The sequence below is a fragment of the Benincasa hispida genome, chromosome 1 (genome assembly GCF_009727055.1).
Source record: "Benincasa hispida cultivar B227 chromosome 1, ASM972705v1, whole genome shotgun sequence".
In the NCBI taxonomy this organism is placed as follows: Eukaryota; Viridiplantae; Streptophyta; class Magnoliopsida; order Cucurbitales; family Cucurbitaceae; genus Benincasa; species Benincasa hispida.
Window position 1 is genome coordinate 14620902 of NC_052349.1, and position 20828 is coordinate 14641729.

At 35.2% G+C, this 20828-nt stretch overlaps 4 protein-coding genes across 5 annotated transcripts; 3 read left to right on the plus strand and 1 right to left on the minus strand.

Moving 5' to 3' along the window:
- Window positions 1-870: 870 nt before the first annotated feature.
- Window positions 871-3128, plus strand: LOC120067561 (40S ribosomal protein S3a). Its single transcript, XM_039019123.1, has 7 exons — window positions 871-977; window positions 1063-1110; window positions 1201-1306; window positions 1866-2003; window positions 2103-2288; window positions 2492-2692; window positions 2833-3128. The coding sequence occupies exons 1-7, from the start codon at window positions 967-969 to the stop codon at window positions 2926-2928; spliced, it is 786 nt and encodes a 261-aa protein (XP_038875051.1). The 5' UTR covers window positions 871-966; the 3' UTR covers window positions 2929-3128.
- A 3610-nt stretch (window positions 3129-6738) lies between these two features.
- On the plus strand, window positions 6739-7236 carry LOC120076043 (serine/threonine-protein phosphatase 7 long form homolog). The gene has a single exon (XM_039029827.1). It carries the CDS (start codon window positions 6739-6741, stop codon window positions 7234-7236), a length of 498 nt encoding a protein of 165 aa, XP_038885755.1.
- Window positions 7237-8131: 895 nt separating this feature from the next.
- LOC120076049 (serine/threonine-protein phosphatase 7 long form homolog) lies at window positions 8132-8629 on the plus strand. Its single transcript, XM_039029831.1, has one exon. The coding sequence runs from the start codon at window positions 8132-8134 to the stop codon at window positions 8627-8629; it is 498 nt and encodes a 165-aa protein (XP_038885759.1).
- A 2816-nt stretch (window positions 8630-11445) lies between these two features.
- On the minus strand, window positions 11446-19695 carry LOC120082145 (protein NETWORKED 1A-like). Of its 2 annotated transcripts, none has more exons than XM_039037392.1 (5): window positions 19476-19695; window positions 19148-19320; window positions 18460-18728; window positions 13395-17668; window positions 11446-12881 (listed from the first exon to the last, which is right to left on the minus strand). In XM_039037392.1, exons 3-5 carry the CDS (start codon window positions 18560-18562, stop codon window positions 11766-11768), a joined length of 5493 nt encoding a protein of 1830 aa, XP_038893320.1. In that variant the 5' UTR covers window positions 18563-18728; window positions 19148-19320; window positions 19476-19695; the 3' UTR covers window positions 11446-11765. The 2 variants fall into 2 exon arrangements, with proteins under 2 accessions (XP_038893320.1, XP_038893326.1); XM_039037398.1 differs by having other exon boundaries at window positions 19148-19325.
- Window positions 19696-20828: the final 1133 nt, after the last annotated feature.

A 20828-nucleotide genomic window follows, 5' to 3' on the forward strand; every position in this document is an offset into this window, starting at 1 on the left:
TTTGGTGTGACAATTTAAGTCCTAGTTCTCTCACCACAAATCTGGTATTTCACGCCCGCACCAAGCATATTGAGATCGACATACACTTTACTCGGGATCAGGTGATTCAAGGTGTTCTCGAAGTATGCGATGTTCTATCCTCTGAGCAAATTGTCGATTGTTTAACCAAATCATTGTCTCATTCTCAATTTGCATATCTTCGCTTCAAACTCAAGGTAACAAGCCTACCCTATCGTTTGAGGGGGGGTGCGAAGGAATTAGATAAAACACACCTCTGCTACTTAATTCATTTGTTAATTATCGTCAAATATTCTTTATTCTTCTGTTTCAACCACTTGTATAATGGCAATTTGTCTTTTTTGCCCTTCCCGTGGTTCTAGGGTTTTGTAGCCCTCTATATAAATTATTCCTTTTATTGTGAATGAATTGAAATGAGAAATAACAGCTCTGATATTCAAAAAGTTATTGTTCGTATTTCTTTTGTTGTCCTTTTTGCTTTGATATCCGAATCTTCTCTTGTTCATAAAGGTTTAAGCCTTATAAATTGATACATTTACAAAAATTCAAGGTTTAAATTGAAATATGTATTAGTTCAATAATTTTAATCGATAGAACTCAAAAATTTATGGGTTTAGGTCAGAAAGTTTTTTCAAAATATTTCCGCTCTTATTATTTTTTTTAAGACAATATTTTTACTCTTGTTACGATTACAAATATAGTAAAAATTTGATATTGTTGTAAACTCTTCATTAGAGTGTCGACAGTTAGTATAGTAAGATGAGCAGATCAACAATTAAAAATATAATTAATTGAAATCATACATAAGTATAATTTTTTTTTTTAAAAAAAAAAACCCCAAAACGAGACCTATATAAACACAGATTTTAGGGTTTTTGGAAGCTCTCAAACTTTCTCTGCCGTGCAGCATAACATCTGCAGAGTTAGGGCAACTCAGCTCCTCCAGCCATGGCCGTCGGGTACTCTCTCTCTCTCTCTCCGATTGCGTTCACTCCTATGCTGCATTTTGGTTTTATCTCTAACTCTTGTTTTCTGTTCGATCAGCAAGAACAAGCGGATTTCGAAGGGAAAGAAGGGTGGCAAGAAGAAAGCGTGAGCATATTTATTTACTCCGTTAGTTTCTCAGATCTTGGTTTTAGTTTTGGATTACCTTTATGTATCTGTTATTTGCTTCTTTTTCAGCACTGATCCATTTGCCAAGAAGGATTGGTATGATATCAAGGCTCCTTCAGTTTTCACTGTTAAGAATGTCGGAAAGACTCTTGTTACTCGCACCCAGGGTACCAAGGTAAGTCGTCCTCGTTCTAATTGATTTTATTTTTGTGTTTGTAATTTATCTGGAAACTGAGTGGAGTGAGTGAAATGAAATTGTGTTTATAATTTATCTGGAAACTGAGTGTAGAGTAAGTGAAATGTAATTGTGTTTGTATAATCCTTGAGGCGTTGCTGAATTTGATCTTTGTACGAGTTACATGTTTATGGATTTTTTTCTCCCTTTATCTCCATGTTGATAAATTATTCAATGTCTAGTGTTAGAGAGGTTGCGATTATTCTAGTTTCTTCTGTTTATAGTTTTGTATTGATATTTTTCCTGAACTGGAACTTTTGGTATCTGAGAACCAAAGATTGGATTTTGTATTTTCTAGATGACTTGAAATATCCTTTGCAAGTTCGGATGCAATGGATGTTCTGCTAACTTCTTTAGAGTTTTCATAAGACATGTGATGCAGTGGTTAGAGTTTTTAGACACTAGTTTTGCTGCTGTGACATATATGTTCATGTAGATTTTGTTCATTGTATAGTTCCATGTAAAGTGAATGTTAATTTTCCTTTGTTGCTCTCAATAGATTGCATCTGAAGGACTCAAACATAGAGTCTTCGAGATCTCGTTGGCTGATCTTCAGGATGATGAAGAGCATGCTTACAGAAAGATTCGATTGAGAGCAGAAGATGTCCAAGGGAGGAATGTACTGACAAATTTCTGGGTGAGATGGAATTTTCATTTTTATTAAGCAGAATGATTTACATCTAGTTTTGTATCATTCATTTTGATCATCTTTTTTCTTCATTGTAAAAAATTTCAGGGAATGAACTTCACTACTGACAAGTTGAGGTCTTTGGTACGCAAATGGCATACCTTGATTGAAGCTCACGTAGATGTCAAAACCACAGACAACTACACCCTTAGAATGTTTTGCATTGGCTTTACTAAGAGAAGGCCGAACCAGGTGAAAAGGACCTGTTATGCACAATCGAGCCAGATCAGGCAGGTCAGTTCATAGGACTGTTAAGTATTTTATCGTAAAACTAAAGTAAGATTGTTTATACTAAGTGTTATTAAGTTTACTCTGACTTGCATTTGCTTATGGTATTTCATTTGTTGAAAGTTGTTTCCATATTCATGAACCAGCACGCACTCCTGGTTTTGCAAACCCTTCTCTGAATTAATGCTGAAATCTTTTATACAATTCAGATCCGCCGGAAGATGAGAGAGATCATGATAAACCAAGCGTCCTCCTGTGATTTGAAGGAATTGGTTCGCAAGTTCATTCCAGAATCAATCGGCAAGGAGATTGAAAAGGCAACATCCAGTATCTACCCACTTCAAAATGTGTTTATCCGGAAAGTTAAAATTTTGAAAGCTCCCAAATTCGATCTTGGGAAGCTAATGGAGGTGCATATTTGGTTTATTTCTCATTTTTCTTTAATGATAGTTTACTGATCAAGTACCAACAGAATTATTTCAGAGTGTTTTATGTTTCATCAGTGATATTTTGTCCTCTTATTCATCGTTCTTGCTGATTGTGCTTGTAGGTTCACGGAGACTACTCAGAAGATGTTGGCGTGAAGGTTGAGAGACCTGCTGATGAAGCTGCGGTAGAGGGGGCTACTGAAATTGTTGGAGCTTGAGTTCGGTTATGTTTAATTTCATTTGAGTTGGAGTAATCTGTTTTTGGTTTAATTTTTGGCCCCTTTGTTTAAACTTTAGTTTTAACCTGCTTCTCAGTCTTTATCAGAGAGTTGGTTTTGAGGATGGCAATTTTGTGCTATTAGTCAAAGAATACTTGCATTGAATTAATTTAGCAAATTGCACCGTTTTTTAAATCCTATTTAGACATGTTTTAAATGCATAATTGGGGACTCAATATGCCAGTCTTTCGTTCTCTCATTGGATAATGCAAATAAATACTCTGGATTGGCAGCCTTGTAAACTCAATAGCTCAGCAGGATGGTAATAAGAGTAAAATTGTGGGAACTAACTTTCCAATATGGCTTCCTACGTAGAATGAAGTCAACATGGAAGCCTCAAGTCGGAGGCTAAAAGAGCCGAAGCAGTTTAGGATTGGAAGGGAAATTTTCTCATTTGTTGGAATTAGCATAATAATTGAAAAGCATTATCTGGTTGTAAGCTATGGGTCCATATCCGATGGCCCAAAAATTAATTAAAAAAAGGGGAAATTATTTGATTTTTTTTTTTAAAAAAATTGTCAAATGATCTTTTGTTGATGTGTAATCTTGTTCTTGCTCATCTCGCTCTCGTTTGTCTTGACTCATCATTTTTTTCATTTACAAAATCACTTTTCTCTTGTTTCTTGCTGAAGACGTGCAGTGGAAAAAGAAGAAGAATACCGGCCATGACAGGGGCATTTGTCATTTTGAACCTTTAATATGGGTCTTTTGGATAATCATCTCAAAAAAAGTATTTATTACAATTTTATTAATTTTTAAGTGTCTAAATTTTATGATTTTTTTTAAATAATGTTTTTTTAATATATAATAACAAAAATAGGGTAGGAGTTAAAGTATTGTCAAAAGTAGGTTTTTAAATCGTGTACTCGATAGCGATTACACCCGTTTGCTTCCATCTTGTGCATCCAAATGTATCATTTTGCCTCCATTTGTTCTCCGTCCAAAATGTCCAAAATCGTCCGCTTATGTGGTAAAATTCTTTCCCTACATTGTTTGTCAATATATAATTTNAAATTTCCCTCCGTTGTTTTCCAATATATATATCATTTTGTTTGCATTTGGGCTGAACTTAATATGTAGTTTATGGACACATGATTTATTTGTTGGATTGAATCTAGAGTAGTTTATGAACTTAGAAATTAGATTTTGTTGGTTTGATTTTGTTGGACTATTTTTTTTGGATGATTATGTTTGTTTATTTGTTGGGCTATTTTTTTAATGATTAATTATGTAGTTGAATATAGAAATATATGCACATGTTTATAAAAATGAAGATTGGTTATTTTGTTTGCATTTGGGCTGAATTAAATGTTTTGGCTGATTTAAATGTATAGTTTATGGATCTTAGATTTGGGCTGATTTAAATATATAATTTATGGATTTTAGATTTGGGCTGATTTAAATATATAATATTTAGATCTTATATATTGAACATAGAAATTGGATTTTGTTGGGTTGACATATTAACATATTTTTTTTTTGTCAACTATAACAGTTGAAAAAAATCATAATACATATGTCGATGCGTCTGAAGATTTAGTTATTTATTTGGAAACAACAGTAGTGGGGGACACGATCTTGAGTTGGTACAGTCAGATTTACAAATTCAACGTGTGAACTAGGGTCTACTTTGGAAGAAAGGAATATAGGTTGGAAGAAAGGAATATAGGTGTAGATAACCGTAGTTTAATATTGTTTAATACCAAAGAAGATTTATAGCTTGCTGTAATTGTAAAAAAATATTGTGTGACAGAACACTAGTGGAATCAAATCAAGATCTTTGGTATGTAAATTATGGATGGATGGTTGTGCTTGGAGGTTACGAGCATGTCGGCGTAAAACTCATGGGATGTTCGAAATCACCAAATTTCAAGGGAAACACTTATGTTTGTTTTCAGAATTGACACATGATTTGATTCAAATTTTATGAGTATTGAAATCCAAAATTTGGTTAGAGCTGAAGTACCCGTGGCCCTACTCCAAGAAGCAATTAAAAAACAATATGGCAATAATGTTAATTATAGATGGCAAGCCAAGAGAAAAGCGTTAATTGTTATGTTTGGTGATTGGGAGAAATCATATTCCGAGCTTCCGTATTGATTGAGTGCTCTTGTTCATTATAGGAACACGAACAGATTGGTTTTTCCTTCCTTCTGATGTGCCAGGTACGACTATTTTTGGTCGAGTTTTTTGGTCCTTTGGTCTGCAAGAGAAGGATTCAGACATTGTAGGTCATTAATCCAGTTCGATAGAACTCATCTCTACGGAAAGTATAATAGGAAAATTATTGACCGCCTTATCTATTGATGCAAACGGATATATATTTCCCCTTGCTTTTGCTATTATTGAAGGTAAAAATTCGTCCAGTTGGTCATGGTTTTTGTGGACATTGCATGAATATGTTACCCAAAGATAGGGTATTTGCTTGATTTCTGATAGACATAAAGGCATTCTTGTTGCAATTAATAATGAAGAAATTGGTTGGGGTGAACCTAGAGTATACCATCGATATTGTCTTCGCCATGTTGCCAATTTCAATACGAAATACAAATCAAAGCAACTAAAAAATTTGGTGTTTAAGGCAGGAAATCAACACCAAAGGCACAGGTTCATTCGGTGCATGAAAGAATTGAAACAATTGCATCCTGAATGTCTTGAATATTTTTCAGACATTGACTTGGAAAAACGGACTGTCACATGATGGTGGGTACCGCTATGGGTGGATGATAAGCAATGCAGTTGAATGCATGAATGGTGTTTTCAAAGGTGCTAGAATGTTACCAATTACTTCTTTGGTTAGGCTAACATTCTATCGCACAATACTGTATTTTGAATGCCGGCGACAAGAAATCAGTAAAGCACTTGATCGTGGGGACATGTATACAGAATATGCCCTAAAAAAACTTAAGAGGTGGGAAAAACGAGTATTTGCACTTACGGTGACATCTATTGACAGGGAAAGTCAAACTTTTGAAGTACAAACTGGCATAAGTATGATTTCTCCCTATAAAGGACAACACACCCAAGTTTTGAGCTTGAAAGAAGGAACATGTTCTTGCAATAAGTGACTGTCATTCAAGATTTCATGCTCTCATGTAATTGCAGTTTGTAATTATATGTGTATGACATACATACCACTTATTGATGAATGCTACAAATTGTCCAATTTCAAGCGATGTTATAAAGGTCACTTCCATCCAATACAACACCCAGATTATTTGCCAGAATTATCATTTACAAAAGTTCGTCCAAATGTGGACTTATTAAGAGAACAAGGTCGGCCAAAAAGTACGCGCATTCATAATGAAATGTATTGGAGAGAGGCGAGCCAAAAAGTGCGATGTACAATTTGTAAGAGAGAATGACATAACAGACGCACTTGTCCACAACGTACATTAGGTGCTTCGTCTTCAGCGTCATTAGGTGTATTTTTTTTTACTTGTATTTTTTATGTAATTGTATTTTTTATGTACTTATATTTTTCATGTAATTGTATATTTTATGTACTTGTGTTTTTTATGTACTTATATTTTTCATGTAATTATATCTTTTATGTACTTATACTTTTTATGTAATTGTTTCATTTTATATAATTGTATATTTTATGTACTTATATTTTTTATTTAATGAATTAATATAATAAATCTATGTAATGAATTTATTTTATGTAATTGTGTCTTTTTATGTACTTTTTATGTATATTTTATGTCATGGATTTTATTATGTAATGTAATTTGAACTTCTTAGGTAATGGAGCCTGGTCCTTTTAATCTTGTACAATTATACCAGCAAAATACGCATTGTTCACAATCAGTATGGAATAGTTCTTCCACTGTAGTGTTGAGTTGTCGGAGAAGGGAGGTGATTACACAACATACTATCCCATTTGATCACTGCATTATTCCCTATGTTCAGCAGGCAGGTTTTCTTGGAGTTGCACAAATTGGTTTTATCCAGCTTGATTGGCACCTTATTACTGCTCTAGTTGAGTGTTGGAGACCAGAAACCCACACATTTCACCTGCCTTGTGGTGAATGTACGATCACGCTGCAGGATGTTGCCATACAATTTGGGTTACGAGTGGACGACCAACCATTAACAGGTTCACTACAGTATGACTGGAACAACGTTTGTGAAGAACTCTTAGGCGTTCTACCAAATGATCTAAAAGGATCAAGATTGAATATCCTGGTTGGCGTCCCAATTTCCAGAATTACCTCCCGATGTCGACGACATCAGCATATGTAGGTATGCACGAGCATACATCATGCAACTTATTGGACGATTTTTGTTCGCTAACAAGTCAAATACTCTAGTGCATCTCATGCTGCTCCCGCTACTGTCTGATTTTGAGTACGCTGGTACGTACTCGTGGGGTGGTGCATGTNGATTTCTCCCTATAAAGGACAACACACCCAAGTTTTGAGCTTGAAAGAAGGAACATGTTCTTGCAATAAGTGACTGTCATTCAAGATTTCATGCTCTCATGTAATTGCAGTTTGTAATTATATGTGTATGACATACATACCACTTATTGATGAATGCTACAAATTGTCCAATTTCAAGCGATGTTATAAAGGTCACTTCCATCCAATACAACACCCAGATTATTTGCCAGAATTATCATTTACAAAAGTTCGTCCAAATGTGGACTTATTAAGAGAACAAGGTCGGCCAAAAAGTACGCGCATTCATAATGAAATGTATTGGAGAGAGGCGAGCCAAAAAGTGCGATGTACAATTTGTAAGAGAGAATGACATAACAGACGCACTTGTCCACAACGTACATTAGGTGCTTCGTCTTCAGCGTCATTAGGTGTATTTTTTTTTACTTGTATTTTTTATGTAATTGTATTTTTTATGTACTTATATTTTTCATGTAATTGTATATTTTATGTACTTGTGTTTTTTATGTACTTATATTTTTCATGTAATTATATCTTTTATGTACTTATACTTTTTATGTAATTGTTTCATTTTATATAATTGTATATTTTATGTACTTATATTTTTTATTTAATGAATTAATATAATAAATCTATGTAATGAATTTATTTTATGTAATTGTGTCTTTTTATGTACTTTTTATGTATATTTTATGTCATGGATTTTATTATGTAATGTAATTTGAACTTCTTAGGTAATGGAGCCTGGTCCTTTTAATCTTGTACAATTATACCAGCAAAATACGCATTGTTCACAATCAGTATGGAATAGTTCTTCCACTGTAGTGTTGAGTTGTCGGAGAAGGGAGGTGATTACACAACATACTATCCCATTTGATCACTGCATTATTCCCTATGTTCAGCAGGCAGGTTTTCTTGGAGTTGCACAAATTGGTTTTATCCAGCTTGATTGGCACCTTATTACTGCTCTAGTTGAGTGTTGGAGACCAGAAACCCACACATTTCACCTGCCTTGTGGTGAATGTACGATCACGCTGCAGGATGTTGCCATACAATTTGGGTTACGAGTGGACGACCAACCATTAACAGGTTCACTACAGTATGACTGGAACAACGTTTGTGAAGAACTCTTAGGCGTTCTACCAAATGATCTAAAAGGATCAAGATTGAATATCCTGGTTGGCGTCCCAATTTCCAGAATTACCTCCCGATGTCGACGACATCAGCATATGTAGGTATGCACGAGCATACATCATGCAATTTTGAGTACGCTGGTACGTACTCGTGGGGTGGTGCATGTTTTGCATGGTTGTATAGAGAACTTTGTCGGGCTACCAATGCACAAGCGTTGGAAATAGCGAAGCCACTGATACTACTACAAGTATGGGCTTATGACAGATTTCCAATTATAGCACCACAAGTCCAGTTACAGGCCCCAGATCATGGTCCACTTAGTACCAAGTATTATTCCATTTATATATTTATTTCGTTACCATTTTATGTAAGAATATAAATTAATTGTATTTTTTATAATTTTAGATGGAGTGGTGTATTTGCTGCCTCTGGACAGTCAGCAAACATGTTGCTCGTGTACAGAAAAATATTTGACATTCTGATGCACAATCAGGTAGCAAATATATATAAAAATGAATATTTAAAACATTTTAGATGTATACTTATCTTCTTTTTTTTTTTTTTTTTTTTTTTTTATTTGGACGACAAATTTGGTCATCCTTACCTGATTATTCTTGTGATGGTGAAGACATCTGGTTGACTTTTAGCCCTCTTATATGCTTCCATATAGTAGAGTGGCATCATCCAGATCGTGTGTTAAGATAGTTCGGTCTGCTACAAATGATACGTTTTCCTATACACTCCCAGCATTACATAAGATCGATTTGAGAGGTAAGCACGACCAAGACTGGCGTTGAATCCATGCGGTATATATATCCTACTGGCATGGACGACATGATCGTCATGCACAGGAAGAATTAACAAATGGGCCAGTTGTATCAGACGACTACTTTTCCGAGTACAATTCAATCACGAGGCGATTTATCATACTTGACGGCGCTTACTATCACTGCATGGTAAGAGATTTAAAATCAGACATTTTCCATATATATGATGTGAATATTGTTTAATATTTTTTTTTTTTGATTGTACAGAATAATTTTATCGGCAATGTTCAACAATATTCAGTGCAGAACAACTTAACAGACTTGGGTTCAATGTGTCAGCAAACATTGGTCAACGTAGAAGGTATTATTCAACAAACAAGACGACTCAATGTTGCTGATACCGATCGAAGACGTATTCGTCGTAGACGACAACGACAACAGGATGAACCTAATTTAGAGGGACACGAAGACAACCCCATGAGGGATAAAGGCCAGGGGGGTCGTTTTTTAAATTTCATGTAAACTTTCATTTTCAAATTGTAAATTAAAGAACTAATTATAAATATTCTTTAATATCATGACATTTTTTTTAATATGAGTGCAAGATAATTATGTTCTCATTGTAGATTAAATATATAATTAAGTTTAATAATGAAGGAATTTGTGGACCCATTTCATATTCATAAAGTCTTAATATTGTTGTACATCTCCAATTAAAAAAAAATTAGTAACACACTTTTAAAAAAAAGAAAAAAGAAAAAAGAAAAACAAAACGTGGACCAAGTCCACGAGTTTGCATCTGACCGGTCAATCAGTCAGCCGACGTGGTGCTGACTGGATTAAACGATACTCGTGTATCGAGTACACGAGTTTGCCACATGGCAATCTTGTACCCCGTACACGATTTCACTATCCCAATTTTGTCAATAGTTTCACCAAACACCTATCCTTAGAAAAACTTTCCATCTTACTCTATTTTTATCATTATATATTAAAAAAACATTATTTAGAAAAAAATCAAATTTTATAAATGGTCTGATAAGTTCAAATGTCTATTGAACTTTCAATTTTTTTCATCTTGAGTATATTAGTTGTAGTTTTATGTATACATAAGTTTGTGAATTTTAGTAAATAGGATAAGGATTTATTGAAGATGAAATTAAAAGGTTATGAATCTATTTTACATTCTAAAGTCTTATATAATAAGCACAAAATTGAAGATTTTAGATTAGTTAGATACTTTTATATAATAACAAATGTGCTTCCCACCTCAGTTATTATATTTTAGTCAGCCTTACACAACAATAAATTATTGGAAAGAACCAAAAGTGTTATGGAAGGGACAGAAACAAGAATTTCAAATTTAAGGAGTTAAAAAGATTGAGTTTGAAAGGTTAAGACTCAGCTTGAAAAAGCCAATAAAATAAGTTTATTAAAAGAGACTATTTATACAAACTAACCGCTAGGTTGTAATGACTTTCTAACTGCTTAAAAAAAATATCGACTATTTACAAAAACGTTTGCGATTAAAAAGGACTAAATTCCTATACATTTTTCTAATATTATCAAATCTGTTAGTACTTGGAAGATGTTCGACTTAAGTTTATAAACACATTTGGGTTCAGAAGTTTGAATTTGTATAATCTTCAAAAACAAACCGAAAGTAAAACCACTATCAAATCTCACGTATCAATTAATAGGGAGGGTGAGAAAACCGATATTTATAGAATAAGAATCTACAGATCAATAATGATGAGGAAAATTAGGATAATTAGTATGTTTTAGTTTGTGTTTATTTTAGTGGTTAATTTAGACTAATTAATGTTTAACTAGAATTAATTAGTTATTGTCTTATTTTGTTGTAAGGCTATAAATATTCAATTTAGGGTTGTAATAGAAAGCTTTTTGATATCTTCTTGAAAATAGAATATTATTTTTTAGAGAGTCTCTCATCTTTAAGGGATGGTTTTCTATTGTTTGGCCATAGATTTGACCTAAAAACATTTTTCCACTGCATCAAATGATTTCAAACTTCAAGTGAGAATCCAAAAAGGTCAAGCATACCAAGATATCTGGATATTTGAACACTATGATCAATCCACACAAAAACATGAGAATCCACATAAAAATTCTCGACTAGGTTCCAATAATCAAAATGAAGCTAAGTTTTCCTTTTCAAAGGGCAACTTTTTGCCACTCCATGTGCCAGTTATGTCTGCATTGAGCAGCAGGGCCCTATATTCAACAAAATCAATAAAGCCAGCGCAATATAGCACATGTTTCAGAAAGGAGATTATTATACAAAAATCTATCTGTTATATAGTTCATCATTAGATCACAAAAGGAATATTTCTCAAACAGATCCACAGATGATCTACAGACAAACCATGCTACAATTATACAACTTACAAGGGGATGTCTACCTGCTGCCTCTATAAGATTATAATGTTCTGCCAAACTATCAGATGATTCAATCTCCATGAGTACTAGGTCTTGTACATCCACAAGAGCATGGCTTTTTTCGTCTTTCGCTGCGTTTTCCGCTTCTGTAGATGAAATCTCTCAGAATAATACCCGTTTTACTCTTGGAGAATCTGTTCTTCCCTTTTCTTTTCTTCTCGGCTTCAAGTTTCAGCACAACACGCTGAATGTTCTGTACTTCGAACTGTAGTTTTCCTATCTTCTCGGATCCTCTTTGTGCCTGCTCTGTTAGTTTGCTTAAGGGGATGTTTCCAGTTGCCTCAAGTTCTACGGATGGTCTTCGCTCGAAAGATGAGGGACTGCGTTCCAAATTCTGCTTCAGTTGACCATTGATATTTACTTGCTGAAAAATGGCTTCCTCGACTTCTTTTATATGTTTCTCGACCGTGTCATATTCATTGTTTCTAGCCATTTCAAGGGTGTTCACTTCGATTCGCTTTTTCAGATCTTGAACGCTTGTTAGAAGACCTGTCAACTGAATGACATCTGAATCAAGTCTCTCTAAAATCTTTCCTTTTCGGCCTCTTCGTATACGTTCTCTAATGCTGGGTGATAGCTCTAATCTATCAATGCTCAACTCCTTCTCTGCTTGTAGTTCTGAAGAAAAATCTGGACTCTTATGTTCTACAATTTCCAACTGCGGGTACTCAATTTGTGGGTCTGGCGGGCTTTGTGGTGGCGAGCTATCGATCAAATTCTGGTCACAATCCTGCTCAGCAGTTTCCCACAACTTAAGCATTTGATCATTGGTTTCACTACTTTCCTTTTTGCTTCTTCTCTGAAAGGAACTATCCGATGCATGATCCAGTGGAATATCTTTCATTAATATTCCATTGTCAGGTTTATTCTTTCTTGCCTTCGAATTATCAGCAACTCCATCCCTCAAATCTTTCCCCTCCTTCGTTTTCACTTTCTGACGCGAGGCTGCTTCTGATTTGAAAGCTTTAACATGTTTGTCAGCAGCTTCATTGTTGAGCTTTTCCTTTTCCTCAATCACAGCCTTCTCAACTGCTTTTATCATGGCCCCAATCTTCTGCAAATCCAAAATCTCATCTTTGTGGACATTACAGCTCAGGTGATGAACATGAATTGTGGTTTCCTCGCCCTGGCAGAAGATAAACACAAACCACTATTAGATTTCAGCAACAGTTTCCTTGACGTCAGCATTGTGATGATGCAATCTTGAGATACAAGACTTTCATATAGAAGCTTAAATAAAAGTAATTGCAATCTGATAGACTAGTACACAAGCTCACAAAAACTATAATGTTTCTGATTAATATCTAGAAGTTATAACCATTCCATTCAAATCATAAGCTAGACCTGCAAGTTGACCTCTCAAATTAAAGTAAACGACAGGCACAGTCGAATCCATATTTGTACACATGTATTCGTCGTGTATGAGTATTGCTACACACATGATTACATTCACGCATGAAGGAAGTGAGGAAGTGAAGAGCTTCAATGATATTGAGCACAAATTTTGGCTACTATGAGCCAATCGTATTAAATTTTTACACTACGTAGTTCTGTCTAAAGTAGGAAATCATTTAGAGGAATAATTATAAAGTATTACTGTGGGCGTTGTAGCATATAATTAATAAGAAAAAGATTTTACCTCTTCTCCTATAAAACCTCTACAGGTATCCCTAGTCTGAGGAAGAACAATATGCTTGAGTGATTCTACATCCTCCCTCAGAGAAGCTATGGCGGGCTTATAAGCAGACATCTGTGCCTCCATTTCTCTGATTTCAGTTTCCAGGAAACATACTCTTTCTCTGAGTTGTTCAATCTCCAAAGTTTTTGCAGCGTTCTCATCCCCAGCATTTTCACAGGCCTGTGCAAGTTCATGAACCTTATGTTCATATAAAACCTCCCGTATCGATGAGATTTGAAGATCAAAGTAAAATGTAGTGGCTTCAGCCTCCCAGAGCTCAAATTCATCTCTTCTTTCCTGTAGCTCTAAACTCAGACACTCCTCTCTAATTTTGCATTTCCCGACCTCCTCATTCAACAAATCAACTTCAGATTTTAAATTTTCATTTACTTCACAGAGGCATTGAATATCATTCTCCTGGCTTAAGCACTTTTCAGAAAGTTGAAGATTCTCATTCTGTAGACTGTGTCTAATCATAATTGATTCTTTACCTTCCATCTTGAGCTGCTTAACTGCCTCAGTCAACTTCATGTTGAAGTTTTGTGAATTTTTAAGCTCCTCTTCTGTTTCAGAAAGCTCTTGGGCCTTCAGCCTCAGAAAATCATTTCCAAGTAAAATTTGATAGTTAAGTTCATCGTTCAAGTCTTCTGCTTCATGTAACTCCTTGGCCAATTTCTCTACTGATCCATTTAAATTCAAATTTTCCACTTCCTTCAACTGAAATTTCTCTGCCAACTTTTCAACTTCTTCCCTTGTATCAAAATTAACCACTTGGAGATGACAGATATCTTGAACAAGCTTTTCTATTTCCAAGAATTTCTCGGTTTTGAAGCTTTCAAAAATTGATGATAGGATGTTGAAAGCAATCACTTCCTGGATGATTAAATTCTGCTGCTCTTGTTGATTAATATTCTTGTCCTCTTCAAGGTCCAGAAATTTCTTCAGTAAAGAATTCTTTTCTTCAGCAACATTACAATTTTCCCTTTCCAGCATGAGACAGGCCGCTTGCAGATTTATTAGCTTCTCATTTAAAGTTTCAATCTCAGCCTTCAGCAGTAGCTCATGCTGTTCCCACTGTCTAACTTGCATCATCAACTGGTTTTTCGTCTTCAGAAGCTCATGCTTGTCATTTTCATGCATTGCTAGTTGGCCCTTCATGATCTTTAACTCCTGCACAATGTTCTCTTTCTCTGACAGAAGTTCTTCGCTCTCTAAACTCAGTTGCTTGAGAAGAGTTAACAAAACCGAGTTCTGAACTAGAAGTTGCCGCTTCTTGTCCTTGTTTTTGAACACAGAACTTTTTAAATCTTCAATTCTGGCCAAAATATCCACTATCAGAATTCTCTCTTCTTTCATATTTCCCTGCCCACAATCTTGATCAATTTGAAGTGCCATTAATACCTTACGGATTCCTGCTCTTAATTTATCGATTTCATTGTACATAAATTCTACTTCGACTTGTTGCTCAAGATTTTCTCCTTCCAATTCAGCAATAAGTTTATCTGATAACTTGGATGCCTCTTCATATTGTTCACATTCAATAAGCAAAGAAAAATTTTTCTCTTCCAAATCCTCAACAAACTTCTGCAATATGTAGATTTCAACCTGGGCATTCACAGCCTTGTCTAGCAGCTCTTCAATTTCTTCCTTGCTCACTCTACTTTCTTCTCGAAGGTTATGGACATTGGTCTCCAAACCAGCAAGTCTGGCATCAGTCAACTGCTTGTAACTTGTATGCTCTTGTTCTTCCATGAGAAGGGAAAACCTCAATTCTTCTACTTTACGTAAGGCAGAATCTTTGTCATTTTCCAGATCAGCATATTTTTCTTCTAGATTCGTAAACCTCTTTTCCAGGTTTCCTAGTCTCTGTTCAATGTTTTCAAGCTGAGCCACCAGTGTACCTCTCTCATTCAAAAGATTGGACCTCTCATCCTTCAGCAACTGGCAGAATTCTTCTAAGCCCTTCGATTTTGCCCTTAAACCTTCGAGCTCTTTATTTGCACTAGATAGGGAGTCTTCCAGCAATGTGTTCTTTTCTAAAAGTTTCAACATATTCTCAGTTACATTCTGTAATTGTGAAAGCAAGGACGATTTCTCTGCAACAAGAGCAGTTTTTTCTCCCTTGGTAAATTGGGAACAATCCTGGGATTCCTTGACTTTCTCCCTCAACCTCTCCAATTCAGCATTCAATTCAGCCAGAGATACCTTGAGATTCGAATTTTCCTTTGCAAGTTCATCCATATGACTGAGTTTTTCATAAAGTGCTTCTATCTGTTTCCTGTCCTTTTCACAGGCCTCCCTCAGTTTGGCATTTTCCTCTTGAAATTCCTTTACAGAAGATTCAAGGCAGTGAGGATCTAGTCCTACTGCCTCCAGTTGTCTCATTATGCCCTGGTATCTTCCACTCAAGCCCTTAATTTCTTCTCTCAAATGATGGATCTCCTTCTCAAGCAAGCTGCTCTGCTCTTCTTTTTGGGAAACAACCTCTACAAGCTTCTCTTTCATCTCCTTCAAGCCAGATAATTGATCCTCTAAATTCTTCATTGAAGTATTGGAAGAAAAATGCAATTCATTCAATATTTTGTTTTCATCCTTAACTCGTTGAAGCTCTTCCTCCATGCCATGTTTGCATACATCCAAATCCTTCAGCATCATGAGGCCATTTTTAAGCTCCAAGGTCAGAGCTCTCTGCTCCTCCTGAGATTGACAATGTAACTTCTGCAGAGTGTGGAGAGTGTTCTCAACTTGTATAAATCGTGACTGCTCCTCGTTCATTAGACTTTGCAGTTTCTTCAATTCATCTTGCTTTTCTGCTAGCTCTTGATCCTTAATAGCAATCTTCTGTACAAGTTTGTCTGCCTCAAACTGCAGTGAATGGTTCGACTCCTCCAAATGAGCACACCTTTCTTCTGTCGTCTCCAGTTTTGCATTAGCCATCATAAGTTCACCTTTCAGACGTTTTGCATTATCTTGAGCATAAGATATTTCGGTTTCCATCTTGGCAATCTTCTCCAAGCACTGCTCATACTGGCGAGATGCTATTTCCTTCTCTTCATTCAGTTTAACAACAGCTCTCTTCAGTGTATTCACTTCAGTTTCTGAATTTTTCATTTGTTCATCAAGCATTCTTGCATAATCTTCAGAAAGAGAGATTTTGTTCTCTAAGGCAGATATCTTCTTTAGGCATTGCTCATACTGAAGAAGACTGACCTCCTTTTCAGCTGCTAATCTGGAAAGATGTAGCTCAAGGTTCTGAGCTTCAATTTCTGCCTTAGCAGCTCTCTCATTATGTCCTTCAGCATCTTGTTGGGCTACAGATAATTGCTTTTCTAAGCTAGATATCTTTTGCAAACATTGATTATATTGTAGAAGGCCAGCTTTCTTCTCTGCTTTCAGATCTAGAAGGGCTTCCTTCAATATTTTTATTTCAATCTCAGCTTTGCTCGCTCTTTCGTCAAGTCCCCCAGCATCTTTTTGAGCAGAACTAAGTTCATTCTCTAGGCTGGTTAACTTCTCCAAAGAATTCTGGTATTTAAGATAGAAAGCTTCCTTTTCAGCTTCCATCTGATTCAGTCTTTTCCTTAAATTTTGAAGCTCAGCATCCAATTTTTCATCACTTTCTGCCTCACATAGGACCTGAGAGTTGCGATCATTAATTTTCCTTGATAACTGAGGGTGTTCTACATTTTGCAAGTTATGGTCATCAAATTCACCTTCATGAAAAACTAATTGCTGTTCAGTGCTACCCTCACTAACCTCTAAATTTTCTGGTACATTTTTTCTTGATGCAAACATCTCATTGAGCTGTTTCAAACCCCCTTTACTTGCACGAGAATTAGATTCCCCAGCAATATCTCCTTTCATTCTTAATGGATGTTCGTTCGTTGACGACAAAGTCCCCAACTCTTTGTGCAAGTCATCTTTGTCATGCAGCGCATGATTTGGGAGGTGGATTTCTGGTGTGTGAGATTCAGCTTCAGAAACAGACGACTCATCAGAAAACATAAAAGGAGGCATTTGGTTGTCAAATGCTTGAGCCATGGTTTTATGCGCATGACGAAGCTCCGCAGTTGCATGGTCATATCTTTCAGCTAAAGCACGGTAGGCTCGGTAGAACTCCTCCACTAATTTCATAAGCTCTGGACGTTTCTTATAGTACATTTCTGCTCTTCTTGCAAAGGAGTCCGCATCTTCTTCAATGAGTTTGATCATTGCTTTTACTTTGGCATCCATGTCTGCAAAAAAGTGAACATGTCTACGTTAGTACATCTAGTTGTTATCTGCTGTTGCAAGCGAGAACGTGCAGCCACCTGGTTCTTTATGTTCAATAAAATTAATAAGATACAAAATTTGCAAGAGGAAGCAAAAATGACATAATTTCAATTGAATCATTCAAATTTAAGCTGGCATCAATATGTTTATCCATGAGGACATCCAGAGAACAAAGAATTTTGAGAATGTAAGTGCCAATTGTGAGACACATTTAGCTACACAACATTAACTGTCATAAATGGTTACTATCATATTCAAAAGTATTTATTTTCCCTCTAATCGGTGCATTGCATCATACTCATGATCCACTCCCATCAAGAAGCTTGTGCCCACCCCAAAAGCCAGCTCCAAGAGACAAGGTATGATTAGCCCAAGAACAGAGAGTTTCAGCTACAAACTTTCTACATGTTTATTCTAATCAGCAACTCTCTCATTACACAAGAATGATCATTCTTTACACTTTTTTCTACTCTGACCCCTCCAATACCAAGTCATCCAAAACTCGGATGTTTAAAAATGTAAGCAAGAAATAGAAAGATAAGTCACTGTGAATGTGAATGTAAATGTGAAGCTCAACAAATGCAAGAATAATGCAGTCCCAAACTTCCATTGAAGAGGACGCAAAGCAGGGACATAAAAGAAAAGGCTCCCAAAATTAGCCACTCAAAGAATGTTATGGACAAGCCTCGTCTAAAAATGGGTATAGGAATGAATTTTTATCAGTAAGATTGGTCATGATGATAAAAAGCATAACCTGTAAGATTCTCCTGTAGCCATTTTGAATTTTTGGGGCTGATATGGCTATCCCACCACCAAGAATATAAGCGCCGAGATTCAGAATGCATCAAGGTTGCCATGACTCCGGCAAACAACAACCACACAAAATGTTTAGACCTTGGAAAAGCCTGGTCCTTGCACCAGTAATAGTCGAGGTAACGGATCCAGGCCAGACTAGCACGATTTCAACTTTGTGACCTAGTTAATCCTCCACGAGCCTTTCCAGCTCCTTGTCACTGACTTTACCTGCATTGCAAGAGAAAATGTTCATATGAAACAAATGAAAAATTATTTATATTGGCCCTTTATACTTCAATAGGAAGCTTCAAACAAAAGGCATGCCAGCAAGCTACTCAAACAAAAACAACTTCAATAATTGCAAATTTTCCTTGATTAACAACCGTCGATTCACAGCATCAGAAGTCAACCGACTCAAAGGATCGGGGAAACAGCTAGAATCCAGATCTCCAACCACATAGAACTCAAATTTGGTGATGAGCTCGAAAGTACTTGATCATTTCAGAGAAATACTATTTTACAAAGGTTTGAATAAGTTGATTCTGGAAGCAGTGATGTATAGTATAATCAAAAGGAATCGGTTGGATTGTTAACTCAACACACAACTCCCAGTTCAAAAGGAAGAAATTATTTGTTCAAAAGCTTACCGGTGCTGAGAATGGATCAGCAAGAAAGTCGTCAAAGTACAATGGACTAAAGGTAAAAGCATTATCTCAATCTTCAAACACACACTTCAGAAACCAACCCCTTTTGGAACCAGTGGACCAAAAACCTCCCGAACGGCTGAAACAGCTGCGTGTTCTCAATCATACAAGAAACTCTACACTTCAGAAAGAACACAAAATCAATCTTCAAGCAAATGGGTCTCCCCAAAAAGGAGCGAAACAGCACATTCTTCTCACAAAACACTTCGATCAAATGAAAAAACGTAAGAAATAATGATACAAAATGGGTCATCAAAAAAACCCCACTAACCAATCAGCTTCTTCACCCCATTTTTTCGCTGTCTCTGTCTATGTCTCAGGCTGAAACTGGTTCCTTGTCTCGCAGCTATTCTCCATCTCTGAAAATCATATTCCCATTATATTTTTGGGTTTTGTACAGTGACCGTTCAATGATGGTTCGGCCGTTCGAGCAGCGTAAATGAAAGAACGGAGATTAAGCAAAAGGAGTGAATTAGGCAAGATGGTTAAGCAATCAATTAGGCAATTAACACAAAAAGAAAAAAAAAAATTAAACTTGGGTAGGTAATTAGAACAGGAAAATTACTCAAAAAAACAAATCTTGAAATCAGTATAGTTGGAATTAATTAGATTCTAGAAAAGGAAATGTGTCATATTCTTTCGATTTTGCTGTCTTTTGTCGCCACCACCCTGTGGAAGATTAGTGGGTAGAGAGTGATTAAGGAGCTTGAATGGCCAAAAGCTACCTCCTACTTTATTTTTATCTTATTGATAAGTGTGTGTTAATGCTAATTTATTAAAATTAATTTTCTTGTCTTCTGCACGGTTGCTTGTGGTAATGATATTCAAGCTGTGTTCTTTATTGGGTTTCTAAATAGTAATTAGTGCATTGCATTATTGTTAACCAACTTTTGAAGACCAGATTTGAGTTTTTTTTTTTATACATATATAATTGTTTTCCTCAAATTTCTGAGAAATAATTATAAAATTCATGATATCAAACTTCTTACAAAATTTTGGAATGGAGTAAATAAAATTTTACTATATTTATAAATATTTTTAATAATTTTATCATTTAAAATAATTTTTTATATATAATTTATGGAGTGAAACTTTAATTTAATGAAAATTTTATGTCAATTGAACTAAGCTTATTTTGAACATTTTGTTTAGTTTAGTGATTCCAATATATGATATTTTCATTAGAATATATGTATAAAATAGAGAAATTTTCATCGATAGAAAAAATTCAAACTATTTACATAAATAGAAATATTGATAGACTTTTATCCGCCTTTATCAAATAAAATTAAATTTTTGTTATTTTAGATAAATAATTTTCATTATTTTCTTATTTTTGAAAATCTACATAAGTGTAAAATAATTAGAATGGAAGGGATAGGATCAGAAGTCATTAAATTGATTTAAATGCCTTTAAATTATCATCAATAAAATTAATGGCTGTTTCCTACATTTTTGTGCCTTTATTGCTCATTAAATTTGCAAACTTAGGGTAAAAGTTAAAATCTAATAAAAATAAATAAATGAGTTTTACTTTTTTTTTAGGAGAATAAACAAGTCTACTTATTATCACAAATTTTAAATCTCTAGCCATTTTTTCCTCTTTTGTTCACCAAATTTACAA

Excerpts from the sequence above, each read along its gene's own strand:
- LOC120067561 (XM_039019123.1), top strand. Across the intron at positions 1,111-1,200 it reads AAGGGTGGCAAGAAGAAAGC|CACTGATCCATTTGCCAAGA; the intron begins GTGAGCATATTT and ends CTTCTTTTTCAG. Across the intron at positions 2,693-2,832 it reads ATCTTGGGAAGCTAATGGAG|GTTCACGGAGACTACTCAGA; the intron begins GTGCATATTTGG and ends TTGTGCTTGTAG.
- LOC120076043 (XM_039029827.1), top strand. The coding sequence starts at position 6,739 with ATGGAGCCTGGTCCTTTTAATCTTGTACAATTATACCAGCAAAATACG.
- LOC120076049 (XM_039029831.1), top strand. The coding sequence starts at position 8,132 with ATGGAGCCTGGTCCTTTTAATCTTGTACAATTATACCAGCAAAATACG.
- LOC120082145 (XM_039037392.1), bottom strand. The coding sequence starts at position 18,562 with ATGGCAACCTTGATGCATTCTGAATCTCGGCGCTTATATTCTTGGTGG. Across the intron at positions 17,669-18,459 it reads GCTACAGGAGAATCTTACAG|ACATGGATGCCAAAGTAAAA; the intron begins GTTATGCTTTTT and ends ACTTTTTTGCAG. Across the intron at positions 12,882-13,394 it reads GAGGTTTTATAGGAGAAGAG|GGCGAGGAAACCACAATTCA; the intron begins GTAAAATCTTTT and ends ATCTTCTGCCAG.